The following is a 14,258-nucleotide window of genomic DNA, read 5'->3' on the forward strand; positions in this document are numbered from 1 at the left end:
GCTGGTGGTGGCATTTGTGTCTGTAGAGTAGTAACCACTGTGCTCAGGTGTCACTTCACAACAACGGCAGCCAAATGATATCCATCAGGAGCTAATGAACGAATATAAGTTAGGTTAAAAAAAAGCAATCATTTATGCCACCAATTCACAACCAAACTCAACCAAAATATGAATCCCAAAGGTTTTGTTAGCAAATCTAAAAGATTTAAAAAAAATTAAAAAAAAAAGTCAATTTTGATATTTAAAAAAATGTATAGACATTATTTAGCTTTACTAAATTAATTTTGGTAAATTTGCATGTAAAACTTTCTGGATTAGCAAGAAAAAAATGAGGAATCACAAACATTTACATTTTAAAGGAGACCTATTATGGCATCTAATACCTATTTTAAACAGGCCTTGAATGTCTTAAAAACAAGCTTTTGATTGTTTTTGCTAAATAAATTACAATGACATTCAGCCTCTGAGCCATGTCTTTATCTTCCCATTCTCTAACCTCATTATCTATGCAGGATTCTGAGTGGGCGGGGCTATGATAATGAGGCTCTGTGCTGATTGGCTGCCTGAATGACGCGCATGTCTAGCTCGAACAGACACCATCACGATACACCGCTACGAAAAAATGGCGGAAGCTCCGGCCGGCAGAGTTAGTTGTGGGTGTGGTTTCACGCATCAGAGGCCAAACTATGTAAATCGTATGTAACGACGGGAGCAGAATCTGAACGGCTCGTAGATCCACATCACACTGGACGGCTCATCCGGGCGGCTGTACAGACACTGCAGAAATTAGTTGCTTTCCTCCTTCTCTGAGTTGGCAGGCTGAGGGGAGACCACTTTATATATGTTAAAGCAAGAAAAAACGTGTTTTTCATAATAGGTCTCCTTTAACTCTCGGGTCACTGTGGTGAAATAATACACTTTTTTTTTAGTCTTTATTATGTATTAAAATTGACACGCCCCCTATTTTTTTTATTCAACAGTTTCTAATGAATAATGTTTGGCATCATTATGAATGCATTACATTTTTTATTCCTAAAACATTTTTCTGTCATTATGAGGTTGCAGAGGTCTCAGAAATTCCTGTATCAAATACGATACATCCGCCATTAAAGGGTTACTTTATGAATTTTACATGCAATAAAAGGACATTTAATTTCAGTTTATTCGTGTAGTTTTGATGTCAAGCGTTTATTGAAAGGCGTTGTTTGATTGTGGGCACATTGAAGAAACAAACGTACCAACACAGCGGTCAGTGGAGAGGAAGCAGTTTTAACAGGAAAACACCTCCAGCTGAACCAGAGTCAGGAAGGGTGGCCGGCTGGAGGCTCAGAGGGAGCTGCAGGGATGACAACAAACGCCAACGCAAGGCAGGGATATCTGCTGCAAGAACAAAGAGTTAATGACTGCAAACATGGCCTGCATGGAGACTGACAAACTAAATTTGGTGAGGAGAGGTGCATCATGGGAGGGACCATTCTGACTGTAAACCTGACTGAAAAGTGTTTGATCTCAGTGTTGACTGACAGCTCTCAGAGCCGTTGAGCAAACGCAGGGCCGGTTCTAGAAAATGATGACTAGGGCTGCATCTCAGATCAGAGGGGGTGCACATGCCTGGCACGTTATTCAACACTAAATTATGCATTTTCCCATAATTTCATGCGGAATGATACTAGCAAAACAAGAATATTTAAGTGTATTTCAAATGCTACATTTAGTCTGGGCTACCTCACCCATCAGACAATCTAGCAACAGATGTTTCTCACCCTGAAAATAAAACATAGAAATTCAAACTAATTTTATCTATACAGCTCAAAACCATCACTAAACATGACAGTCATTTCAAGTGGAATGATACCAGTCAAACAATAATATTTAAAGTGTCTTTCAAGTGCATTTTTGCAGCAATATCGCTGCTGAACAAAGAAAATGCTACATTTAGTCTGGGCTACCTCACCCATCAGACAATCTAGCAACAGAAAATAAAACATAGAAAAATAAATAACAAAAATAAATATAACCATAAATATAAACTTGCTTGCGTCGTTTTGCTTGAACCACTTCCGAATATCCATCGTTACTTTGTGTTAACGGAACAGCAGAGAGCAGCGTCTTGCTGGTGCAGGAAACTGCTGGAAGCAGATGAGTGACGGACACTGGCTGATTTATGGTTCCGCGTTGCACCAACGCAGAGCTTATGGCGTAGGATGCGGGGACGCGAACGTACGCCGCGCGTCGCCGCGTACCCTACACCGTAGGCTACGCCGTCAATTTAATGCAGAACCATAAATCAAGCTTAACACGCGCGCATTTGTCAGTTTTCTTTTCAACTGAGCATGCAAACACATAAACTGAGGGTGCAATGCTTATGCACCCTCGTAGAACCGGGCCTGAGCAAACGTCCTCAGACCAGAGTTGTGTGTCTACAATGATGAACGATGCAGCCGCTGGTGAGCCAGCAGCGTGGTACCAGATGGAAGCAGGGTGAAGACGAAGGAGGGAAACTCTCTGTTACTTGTTAGTCGTCCTCATCAGTGGGGCTGATGTTTTAATTTGCAGAAGTAGAAAATGCTGGGGTTCATCATCTCTTCAATTTGGCTCCTCAGGAAGAAGAAAAAACAACACCAACCGGTTCTTAATCTCATCATTGCAAGGATAAAAAAAAATGTAAAAAGAAATAATTTGGGCCTTATTAGCCAGCTAGATGCTGATGGTTGGTAATATAATTTATAAAGATTTGGTGAGAAGGATGAGTTTTTGCTCTTTCTAAGATCTCATTCACACAAAAGCGACCTAAACACCACGGTTCAGTCATTTCAGATGTTTTTCACATGACATGCAAGTAACCCCAACCCTAAAACTTAATATTCTAATATTTAATATTCTGCATGTCAGCTGAGACAAGTTACTCACAGCTGTTGTTTTAATCACGATTTAAAAGCGTCCAGCAGTTTGAAATATTCTAGGAAGCAGTTGAATTTGATCAAATTATCTGGAATCATGAGTTGGTTTCAAAACTAGATGGCAAGGTTGTTAGTTTGTTTATTACATTTAGATTGTATATTTAATCCTAAGTTATCTAAAGTTGAAGATGTTTCAGTGGCTTTTACGAGGTTTCCTCGCGACTGCGGCTGCTGGGACGTGTAGCCGTCGTGTTCTTGGGCTCCGAGTCTGCATGAAGGTTTGTTGTGGACGTCCAGCCTTTAACAACAACAACACTCAGCCATTTCCTCGGCTGCCGCTCCGGCCAGCTGACCGGCTCGGCTGCACCATTGTGAATGGACCCGGGCAGGGCTGACCCAGTCAATACAAACAGGAAGTGAACATTCAATGGTAGCAGGGTGGAACAGTCTGCTGCAGCCGAGTCGCCACCCAACACGTCGCCTCCCCTCCTCTTCCTCTGTCCTTCGTCTGTCTGGAGGACTCCACGGCACCCTGTTTTTGTCCCCGTTTGCTCACCAAGACTCATGTTTCTGTGGTCGCTCCATTCCTGCTGGAGACGCTTGTTTTTAAGTAATGAATCGAAATCGGACGTTTTTGTTTGTGTGTTTTTTTTGGTTGTTTTTTTATGCACATTTTTCACTTTAACTGCGTGTTGTGGTCATCTCTCAATTGAAGTGGATGGCAGATTCTCCCATCTGCCCACGAAACAAGTACATCAGCTGAGCTCAAATCTGAAATATTGAACGTTTCCCTTTTCTGTGCCTGCAGCTGCAGGTGGCCTTCAGGTGTAGTCGTGTTAATCTTTATCAACTCAGAGTTTCACTGATATAACTGGTGGACATTTGCTTGTCGTTGTGACGGCGCCATCCTCCAGGTGCCTGCTGGAAGTGCATGCCTGTTCCAAAACATGGTTGTCTTTGTATCAAACCATCTGCTGGGTTGGTTTCATTTTTCCACGCCTTATTGATACACTTCACATCAATTCATGAACTTCTTTAACTCTAGTTTTGTTTTTTTTTTCAACCATTTTCCATCAGCTGTTGTTTCTTTGCAGCTTTTTTGAGGCAAACCCATCTTTTGCATCCCAGCTCTCATCAGGAAACCTTGTCTTCCTCATTTTCTTCCACTGATTCAGCTGCAGATCACATACCAATGTGGCTTGTTACATAATCGTTTTTTTTTTCTTTTCTTTTTTTTTTTTAAGCAGGAAATGTTTTTGAGGAGGATGAAGGGTGGGGGTCGCATGCCAGCCATCAAGATGATAGAGAGGAAGTGAAAGGAAGGAGGGGGCGCTCTGTGATTTTCATATTATTTCCTCCCCGAGCTTCTGAGCGACACTCGCAGGCCTTCAGCTGTCTCTGCAAGGCCGACGCTCTACAAGCTCGAGCACACATGAGTAAACAAATAATGTGGTGTTTAATGCAACAGTGAGGCCAACAGGACATAAGTTGAAGGTGCTGCAGTGTGTGTGTATGTTGAGTTCGAGGACGAGGCCTTCCTGGCCTGATGCTTAAAAACTGCAGCACGTGTGTTTTGCCTGCTGTCATGGACGGGAACATGAGGAGAGAGAACTGTAGTTTGCAGCTGTCGTTGTGGAAATATTATATAGACGTCTTTTCTAGATGAGTCCCTTCAGTATTCCTGACGGGGCTCCAGATGGCTTTGATTTCCCCGGGTCCGGGACGAGAGTGCGTCTCAAAATTAGGTCAGTAAGATAGCTTTTAAAGAGAGAAAACTCTCTGGGTAATGTTTTCCATCCTTGTGCAAAGAAAAAGGCGCGTGTGGATCTCAGTTTGTGCTTGTTTTGTCAGCCTGCTGGAGCAGTTTGTGTGTCTCTGCGATTGTAGGTCGGTGATTATGCGCTTGGGATAACTTGGCGGCTCGTAGCCCGCAAACCATTATGACAAGGGTGCAAATGTGGCCTGGATATTTTCAACTGGGACGGAGAGCGGCTATTCAGATTGCAAATAGCTTGAATTCCTGCTTCCTGGGCTGAGGAATGTGAGCAAGGAACATCTGTTGCCATGACAGCAAGGGTCAGGAGACCCGCCTCCACCCAGTGTACACACACACACACACACACACACACACACACACACACACACACACACACACACACACACACACGTGTCAATGCAGCTGTTTTTGGCTGAACACAAAACTCAAAAACAAAGTTGGGAAACTGTATTCATTATAAATGATATAAAATAATGACTTGCAAATCAATAAAAACCCTTTGTTACTGAAAATGATACAAAGACGACATATCAAATGTTCAACCTGAGAAACTTTATTGTGTTTTGAAAAAAAAATGCACCTTGTTAATTTGATGTTTGCATCACGTCTAAGCAAAAGATTGGAGAAGAATGATAATTAAAAAAAAAACCTGGAGGAAAAGTGTGCCCTTGCCTGTCAGATGCAGAAGTTTAAATAAAAGTGAAATAATTTTAGGAAGTCATGGAGGGGAATAATTCAGATATAGTTTAACTGCACTGTATAAAAGTTTGCACATCCGTGAAGCCCCAACAGCCATCCAGAGGACGCTTACTTCAAAATGAATGTCTTCCAAGTTCATCTACAGTAAGAGGACATTTCACTTCGCAAACATCAGCAACTGTAGTTTGCAGTGTGTTTTAAGAGGAGGGAATGCGAACATGGTGGTTAAAAAGAAACCAAAAAACAGTTAAATTACTTTGTAACAACATTTGAATGACTTTCTTGGTTCTATTTTCTGTCTAAATATGGGGTTTAAACGATTCTCAAATCATTATAGTCTGTTTTTAATTATACAATGTGTGTAATTTGTGCATGTACTCCAGCTGAAGCACTGGTCAGTTGCAACATCCTGAAAGTTAAATGCAAGACAGAGTAGAGTCCATGTCGGACAACAAGAATGACTTTTTTCATTCCTTAATCAACCATTTCTTTTTGTCCTTTTTGCTAAATAATATATCCTCGCTGCATTCGGACCTCTGATTTCCTCTTTGTCAGTGTGTAGTTTACTTGTTTGTACAGAGTAAAATGCCAAATTATTATGCAGATGGTCGACTTGGTGGGTCTGTGGTTAGTTCCCATCGGATCATTTAGAAAGAAGCGGACTTGGAAGCGAGACTTGGAAGCTCGCCGTGAGAACAGAGTGAGAGGTAAAAGCAAGTGAAGAGAGAAGGACAAAATGTGACAGTACAGGGCGGCTCTGGCAGGCAGCACTCTCCTCTGGCTACGCAGGAATGTAACACATCCGCACACACACAGGAAACGGAGCATAAACAGAGCTCTGTGTGTGTGTGTGTGTGTGGGGGGGGGGGTCAATACTAGGCTCAGGGACTTAAAGGTACACGCATGCTCGGGAGCAAACGGCAAACAAGGATTGTTCCCGTTGTATCCAGGAGCCGGGGGACCCTGACGGGCACGGCTTATGCACACACACCACAGAAGGCTCAGAGTTCCTGGCCTTGGCATTTCCTGGCTTTCAGAGCGGACCGTACCCACGACTGCTGCGTGGGCCTGCTCTTGAACAGTCTGCTCGATTTAGTTTCCTGCTAACAAATAAACGCTGCCACTCTGCCTGACAAACAGCAGAAGGTCGGGTTAAAACCAAAAAAAAAACACCACATGGGGGTTGAATCTCATTCCATCAGCGTTGCTTTCCTGAAGTTCTTTGAGTTATTTTATGATGGAAAACCTTGAGTTATTTTGTGTAACTTGTTAGAATAGTTACTGCCTATGAAAAAGGCCAATATTTACATACACAGCTCAGCAAGACCTCCATTAAGAAGGTTAAAACTATGAAGGGGTGTGTGAAGTCAAAGGAAAGGAATGGCTGATGACAGCAGAATAACTAAGCACAAGTTTTTCCATTTTAGCTGCGACTTGAAGCAATATACCTGCCTGCTATATTTCTGAGTGATTAATGAAGCAGCAAAAGCTTTTGACATCCTCTCAAATGATTTTGAAGCCATTGAAATGATTTAAAGGTAGGAAAGAATTTGTTCAATCCTCCTGGTTCTTATTAGAAATGCGGGTGCAGTCCCCCTCTCCGTCTGAGAGGAGGAGGAGGCGGACGGGTCAACGCAGCAGCTCAGAAATGAGGGGCGCACTTTTCACAGGAGAGATATACTGTATTTAACCCTATAATGCTGGATGTGTCATAGATGTATCATATTTGATACTTGAATCTCTGAGATCCATGTACCAATCCATCTTCAAAAAACAAAAATTAAAACAATACTTTTTTCTTTTTTTTTTTAAGAGGATTTTTTTTGTGCATTATTTCCTGTCGAGCATTAAGGGGTTAAGAAAGAAGGTGCCTTTCCTTTCAGTCTAGGATTTTTTTTATTTTTTTTTTATTCTATATTTCATTCAAAAAATAAAACAAACAATTCAATACAAATACAAATGTTCATAAATTGTGAATGAAAAGGGAGCAGAAAGAAGAAGAATCTTATCTAATAAATCTGCCCCTTTTTCCAAGAAATAAATTCACAAATAACATAAATTAGAAATTAAAAAAAACAACTAAGTGAATAAAAAAACTAAAAATAAAATAAAATTACAGCCGTCTATGGGTATGTCAATCAAACTTAACTAACATATTTCATTATATTTACTTAACATACAGGCTTTAATTGTTCTTTTGAATGTAATGTTTGATTTGGATTCTTTGTTTTCTTTATTCAGATTGTTCCAAAAACTGATTCCTTTCACAGAAACAAAATGTTCAATTTAGTCCTGCATCTTGGTTTTTTTAAAATCTCTGTTCCTTTATAATTGCTTTCTCTTTTTTCAAATCTTTTCTGAATGTTGATTGGTAAAGTTTTTTTATGAGCTTTAAACATAATTGGCAGAATACTATAGTCTACTAATTCATGAAATTTCAACAATTTTAACTGAAGGAATAATGGATTTGTTGGATCTCTATATCGTTTTCTACTGATTATTCTTACATTTTACATTTCAGTACAGCTTAAAATTCTAACAATGTCAGTATGAGGTTGACAGTTGCCTTTTATTCTGGAGGAATTCGGCCCACCCTCTGTGTATCGTTGCATTTTTTCGTTGAAGATTGTTGGTGTACTTGTGGTCATTATCCAGTCTCATGACCCAGTTTGGGTGAGAAAGCCTCGTGTTTGACTCTAAAATGCGTCGGTGAATAGAAGAGTTCCCAGTCGACTTACTGGCACCAGGCCCGGGTCCTGTAGCTCCTGCCCAGTCATGGCTCTCCCGCCACTGTGCTAGACAGTTGAGGTGTTCATGCTGATATGCTGCGTTTTTGTTTTCACCACGCGTGGCACTGTCCATAATAGACAAACATTTCTACTTTTTTTTGGGGGGGTTCCGAGGTATTTAATCCTGAGAAAACTGACAACTTCCCCGAATATTGTATTTCTTATTGTGCTCCAATGGAAAATTGACTCCAGTTGTTTGGAAAAGGTCTTATATTCCTTCTGTGCTCACACTTGATCAATTACTTTTGATTGACAGCACTTGGCTGCTACTTTCTTTAATCCCCAGAGAAGGAGTAAGGTTATGCTTGGTGTGTCTCACACTCCTTCTGCATTTTGGCTCAATTCCAGCATAGACGTGTTATTGTTAAATGAATAATAACACAGGTTTATGTGTCATGTGTCTGTCATCTTCACAAAACCTGACAAGAATCCAGGTTTTTTTTTTTTTTTTTTAATCTTTTACCTTTTCTACATCAATCCCTACAACTGAAAGAAGGCAAATGAGCAAAGCATGTGTTGATCAGTGTCAGGGTAACTTTTTCTCCTCTCTAAATGTTTGCATAGTTAATATCTGCAACAGGCAGAGCTGCTGTTCCTGCGCAGGCCGGCAGGAGCAGCTCGGTTACAGCTGAAGGGCAGAGGTCCGAGTGTAAATGTCTTTACAGTGAGGTCATATGCCATTTGAGAAGATTTCGTCATCTAGGTGTGGGCCTCTCCGTTGGACAGGAAAAGAAAGATTTTGTGCCGTTAGTCTCAGTCTGGTGCTGTTTGTTTACCATTGTGAAGAGACGTTACATTCAGAAACGTGAAGGCACTTCTGTGTTTTTCTGCTCGTATTACGCAATAATTAAGGCAATTTTGACCTCCAGATGAAGCTCATCATAGGCATCTACCCCAGAACACGTACAGGACGGTGTTTCACTAATGTGGTGATTGACGTAAAGGGTTTTATGGTGAGAGTTTCTGCTAAAACAGAGGATTTGCATCATGTACTGGCACACAAGTAAAGTAAATAAATCCTGCTGCTATTATGATCTTAATATCTTAAATGCTTCACGTTGTGGTTGTTAGAATGGTTGACCCCCTTCAGCAGCTTGACATGCACTCTGGTTGATCCAATCACAGGTGGACAGCTCAGAATTCCTCAGTTGATGGCCGTCATTGAAATCCCCCCCGTGTGTTTCCAGTGACCTCTCGGTTCAAGTTTAGCTTTAATGCGTGCTGCTGTAACGTGTTTAATAAAAGGCAGCTATAAACTCCAAAGGATTACTCTGCTTATGTTTTCCTTCACATTTTTGTCGGTGCATTCGTGTCACTGAATAAAGTAAAGCGACTGATTAATTGCAAAACGAAAGTGGTCAACCAACATTTTTCTCATAGTTGACCTACTGTACATACCGTTGGTTTTTATAGTGACCCACCTGTGGAAGCAGGAGTCTCTGGATGAGATCCACATGCCACACCTGTCTGTATGACTGAGGGAGGGGATGACTTAAATCAAATGCAATTTCAAATGAAAGACTTGAAGAGGAATGTGTTTGCTTTCATGCAGATACCCCCCCGGAGACACTCACTTACTACTTGCTCTTTCACAACACTCAGATGTTTTTTGTGGGATTTGTGATTTATGAGTTTTCAGAATATTCCTCTACTAATCAAACCATTATCCTATAATGTGGTGCTCCATTCCCATGGACAGGAAGTAACTGGTATATGACCCCAAAGGAAGCACCTCTTGCACTGTTTTTACGTGCACCTTATTTTCTGTGATCAGTTGTAGATGTCCTCACTAAAGTCTTCACTTTTTTTTCCTGTTCAAGTCCTTGAATCCTGTTATAATTTGATCAAATTTGAAATAAGAAAAAAAAAGTGTGTCAACTAGTGATGCACCGAATGTTCGGTAACCGAAATTGTTCGGCCGAAAATAGCAAAAAAACACTTTCGGTGTTCGGTGGAATAAGTGGGGAAAAAACGAACAATTAATAACTGCGTCTGATGGCGCAATCAAACAGCGTGGAGTGAGGGAGCGTGTGGTGTTAAATGCTGCAAACATGTCAGCATGTCAGATCATTACCGGTACTTGGATGTGGGGAAAAAGCAGAGGACACGAGAAATGATCCAGGCTGAGTTGGATTTGGGAAAGCCGCTTGGTGATGGAGACGTCACGGGACGAACAGCAGAGAAAAGGGCCCGTACTACCGACGCGGTGGAGAACCCTCACTGTCTGATATGACGAGATCCTCCAAGAAAATAACCCAGATTTTTACAATTATTATATAGGGCTTCAAATTGCGGAGATCAGCCCCACCGCGACCCGATTAACTGGATTTGAATGGGAGAAAATGAAAAAGGATTATGAGAAAAAATACAATAAGTACAGTAAGACAAATTGTGACTGGCGAGTATTTCACTGCACATTTATTTGATTTATGCAATGGTGAAAAAATTGGCAAAATAAATGAAAAACTGCAAAGAACCATTGTTCGGTATTATTCGGTATTCGGCCAAGTGTTTATTATTTTCGGTTTCGGCCACAAATTTTCATTTCGGTGCATCACTAGTGTCAACGTAAAAATAAGGTTTGAAAAGTTATTTAATGTCTTTTGCGGGTTTGTGTGCTTTGCAGGAAATGGCGGTGCGGGCGCTGAAGCAGACGGGGAGCAGGAACATCGAGGCTGCTTTAGAGTACATCAGCAAGATGGGTTACCTCGACCCTCGCAATGAGCTCATTGTCCGCGTCATCAAGCAGACGTCACCAGGTATAAACCAAGCTAAAGTTGACTGTGACAGTTGGAATTTAGTTGCTCTTCGTCCCTTTTTGAACATGTTGAATGGTCTTGTTCCTTGTTGTAGGGAAAGCTGGCATGCCAAACACGATGGACCACCGGCCTTCGCTGGAGGCTTCAGGTGAAGCCGGAGCGATGCCTCCATACCATCAGATCTATGACGGGGTGGCGGGATACGGCCCTGAGGGCGACATGACCCGCCCGTACATGAACAACCCTGTTATGAACTACATGATGGCTCCCTCTGGTGCAGCACAGGGCCCCGCCATGGGAAACCCCATGGGTCGCCCCACCAGTATGGGCAGCTACCCGCCAGTGATGGCCCCACAAAGCAACCCAGGAAACACCATGTACCCCCCCGGCCCCCAGCAGAAGGGCTACCCCAGCAGCATGGAGCCCCACGGGCCCATCATGAGCTACAACGTCCCGGGCCAGCCCCTGCAGCTCCAGCCGCAGCCACCGGGGGGCCCCGTCCCAGGCCCGCACTACGACTACGGCCACGCCAGGCAGCACATCATGGAGCCCGCCGGCTACGGCGTCAAAAGGACCCCCTCCTTCCAGAACAAGATGGCTCCACCCCAAATGGCCCCCCCGGACAACTACGTCAACATGCAGGGCAAAGGCGCTATGGGTCAGCCCGGGCCAGGAGGGGGTGGGGGGGGCTACCCCGCTAACCTGTACCTGCCCCCACACTCCCACCCCCGGCAGGCCAGCCCCACCTCCCACCAGGTCCACATGATGTCCCGTTCCCCGGGGGGAGTCTCCGGCATGGGCCCCGACTTCTCAGACATGCCCCAAGGCTTGATGACGCCGTCCAGGGCCAGCCTCAACCTGGACCTGTACGAGCACCACTGGTCAGGGCCCCCGGGGCCCGAGGGGGCCCCCCCAGCCCGGCAGCCCCAGCCGCAGGGCCCCTTCAGAGGGGAGGTGCGCGTCCCCAGCAGAACCAACTCTTTCAACAGTCGCTCCGCCTGTCCCAACGGCGTACGGCCCACGATGGCGGCGCCCCCCGCCGCTGGGAAACAGGACTCCTCCCTGGGCCTTCCTAACACCATCACCGCGGTAACGTCCCCGCCCATCCAGCAGCCGGTGAAGAGCATCCGCGTGATGAGGCCGGAGCCCAAGACGGCCGTGGGGCCGTGTCACCCCAGCTGGATGACGGCTCAGAGCCAGGAGGCGTCGGAGCCTCTGGCCTACATGCCAGAGGAGACATACCCCCTGGAGGCGGCTCAGGAGCCGCGCTGCCCTCCGCCGCCGTACCCCAAAAACCTGCTCCTGACCGGAGCCGCCGACCCGGGGGGCCTGGAGGGAGCCGGGGCCGCCTGCGGGGCTCCGGACCTCAACAACCCGGCCGGCAGGAGCTCGCACAACGGCAGCGCCGGCAGCGGCAAGGCCGAGGACGGCCAGCAGGTGAAGGAGAAGACCAAGACGGGCAAGGCCGAGAAAACCACGAAAGACAAGAAGCAGATCCAGACGTCCCCCGTTCCCGTGAGGAAGAACGGACGGGATGAGGAGAAGAGGGAGTCCCGCATCAAAACCTACTCCCCGTTTGCCTTCAAGTTCTACATGGAGCAGCACATAGAGAACGTCATGAAGACGTACCAGCAGAAGCTGAACCGCAGGCTCCAGCTGGAACAGGAGATGTCCAAGGTAAGACACTAAACTGGTTTAAAAGTACTGTTTCTGTTGTACTTTTGAAGTGCTTTACACAGAGAAACAACTCAAAAGGACAGAAGCGTCTGAGTCAGGGGTCGGCAACCAGAAATGTTGAAAGAGCCATATTGGACCAAAAACACAAAAAAACAAATGTCTGGAGCCGCAAATAATGAAAAGTCTTGTATCAGCCTTAGAATGAAGACAACACATGCTGCATGTTTCTATATTAGTTATAACTGGGGGAAGATTTTTTTTTCATTATGCACTTCGAGAAAAAAGTCAAAATGTTGAAAGAAAAGTCGAAATGTCAAGATTAATGTTGAAGTACAATCTCGAGAAAAAAGTCGAAATGTCGAGAAAAAAGTCAAAATTTCGAGAAAAAAGTCTAAATGTTGAGAGAAAAAAGTCAAAATGTTGAAAAAAAAAAAAGTTGAAATGTTGAGAAAAAAGTCGAAATGTCGAGATTAAAAAGGAGGGGAAAAAGGAAAAAAAGAAGGGAAAAACAAAGGTCAAACATTTTTGAAAAAGTGCCAGGAGCCACTAGGGCAGAGCTAAAGAGCTGCATGGGGCTCTAGAGCCGCGGGTTGCCGATCCCTGGTCTAAGTAAAACAGATGAACTGCAGCAAAAAAATCAGTTTTTTACGCAATAGTTGACACAAATAACTTTTAAACGGTCTAAAGCTGTGAATTATTCCCATTAAAGATCTCACCATATTCTGCAGGCAGTGTATCTCTCTTGTTAGTGTTGAAGACATTTCCACTTAATGGGCTAAAACTATCCATCCTCGGGTAAAGCTCTTAGGTCTGCACATAAGATTATAACTGCAATAAACATGGAGCACTTCTGACTAAGAGGTTTTCAATCACCAAACTCTTCCTGAGGTCTGTTTTTAGACTGAAGGAGCTGTTGTTGTCCAGCAACAAATCAATCAATTCACACTCGTGTTTGCATGAGCCTAACCCGAATCATCGTTTTTGCACTTTGACAATTTTCTCTAAAGTTATTCATGGACATCTCTGGAGGACCAACAGCTGGATGGAACTAGTTGGATTTGAAAACCCTTGGCTGAAAAGGAGATCTGGTTTTCTAAACTGTTTTTAGGACCACTTCTCCTCAGCGTCTCTCCTCTCTCCCCAGGCCGGCCTGTCGGAGGCGGAGCAGGAACAGATGAGGAAAATGCTGAACCAGAAGGAGTCCAACTACAACAGGCTACGGAGAGCCAAAATGGACAAGTCCATGTTTGTGAAGATCAAGACTTTGGGCATAGGTGCTTTCGGTGAAGTGTGCCTTACACGGAAAGTAGACACGGATGCACTTTATGCCATGAAGACGCTGCGTAAGAAGGATGTCCTCAACCGTAACCAGGTGATTTCCTCGATTTTTCTTCATTACATTTGTACACAAAGACCCTTTTATCTTTGTTTAGCACGTTTATTCTATGAACCAGGAAGGCCCCTCAGATCCTCTGGCTCTTCCTTTCTAGCTGTTCCACAGAGTAGAACTAAAAGATTTGGTGATGCTGCTTTTAGCCACGATGCTCCAAAACTGTGGAACAGCCTGCCGGAGGATCTGAGAGGAGCTGGAAATGTGGACATTTTTAAACGTAGACTAAAAACTCATCTCTTTGGTCTGGCTTTTATGTAGCATCAC

The 14,258-nt window shown here is 43.9% G+C and overlaps 1 protein-coding gene across 1 annotated transcript in view; it reads left to right on the forward strand.

The window, feature by feature from the left end:
• The window catches only part of lats2 (large tumor suppressor kinase 2), a 34,586-nt gene that overhangs the window by 12,290 nt on the left and 8,038 nt on the right, over nucleotides 1-14,258 (forward strand). The window contains exons 3-5 of the mRNA XM_061723323.1: nucleotides 10,792-10,924; nucleotides 11,019-12,601; nucleotides 13,746-13,973. Of these exons, the coding sequence (XP_061579307.1) occupies nucleotides 10,792-10,924; nucleotides 11,019-12,601; nucleotides 13,746-13,973 (1,944 nt within the window). The remainder of the gene's footprint in view (nucleotides 1-10,791; nucleotides 10,925-11,018; nucleotides 12,602-13,745; nucleotides 13,974-14,258) is intronic.

The sequence above is a fragment of the Cololabis saira genome, chromosome 6 (assembly GCF_033807715.1).
Source record: "Cololabis saira isolate AMF1-May2022 chromosome 6, fColSai1.1, whole genome shotgun sequence".
Lineage (NCBI taxonomy): Eukaryota > Metazoa > Chordata > Actinopteri > Beloniformes > Belonidae > Cololabis > Cololabis saira.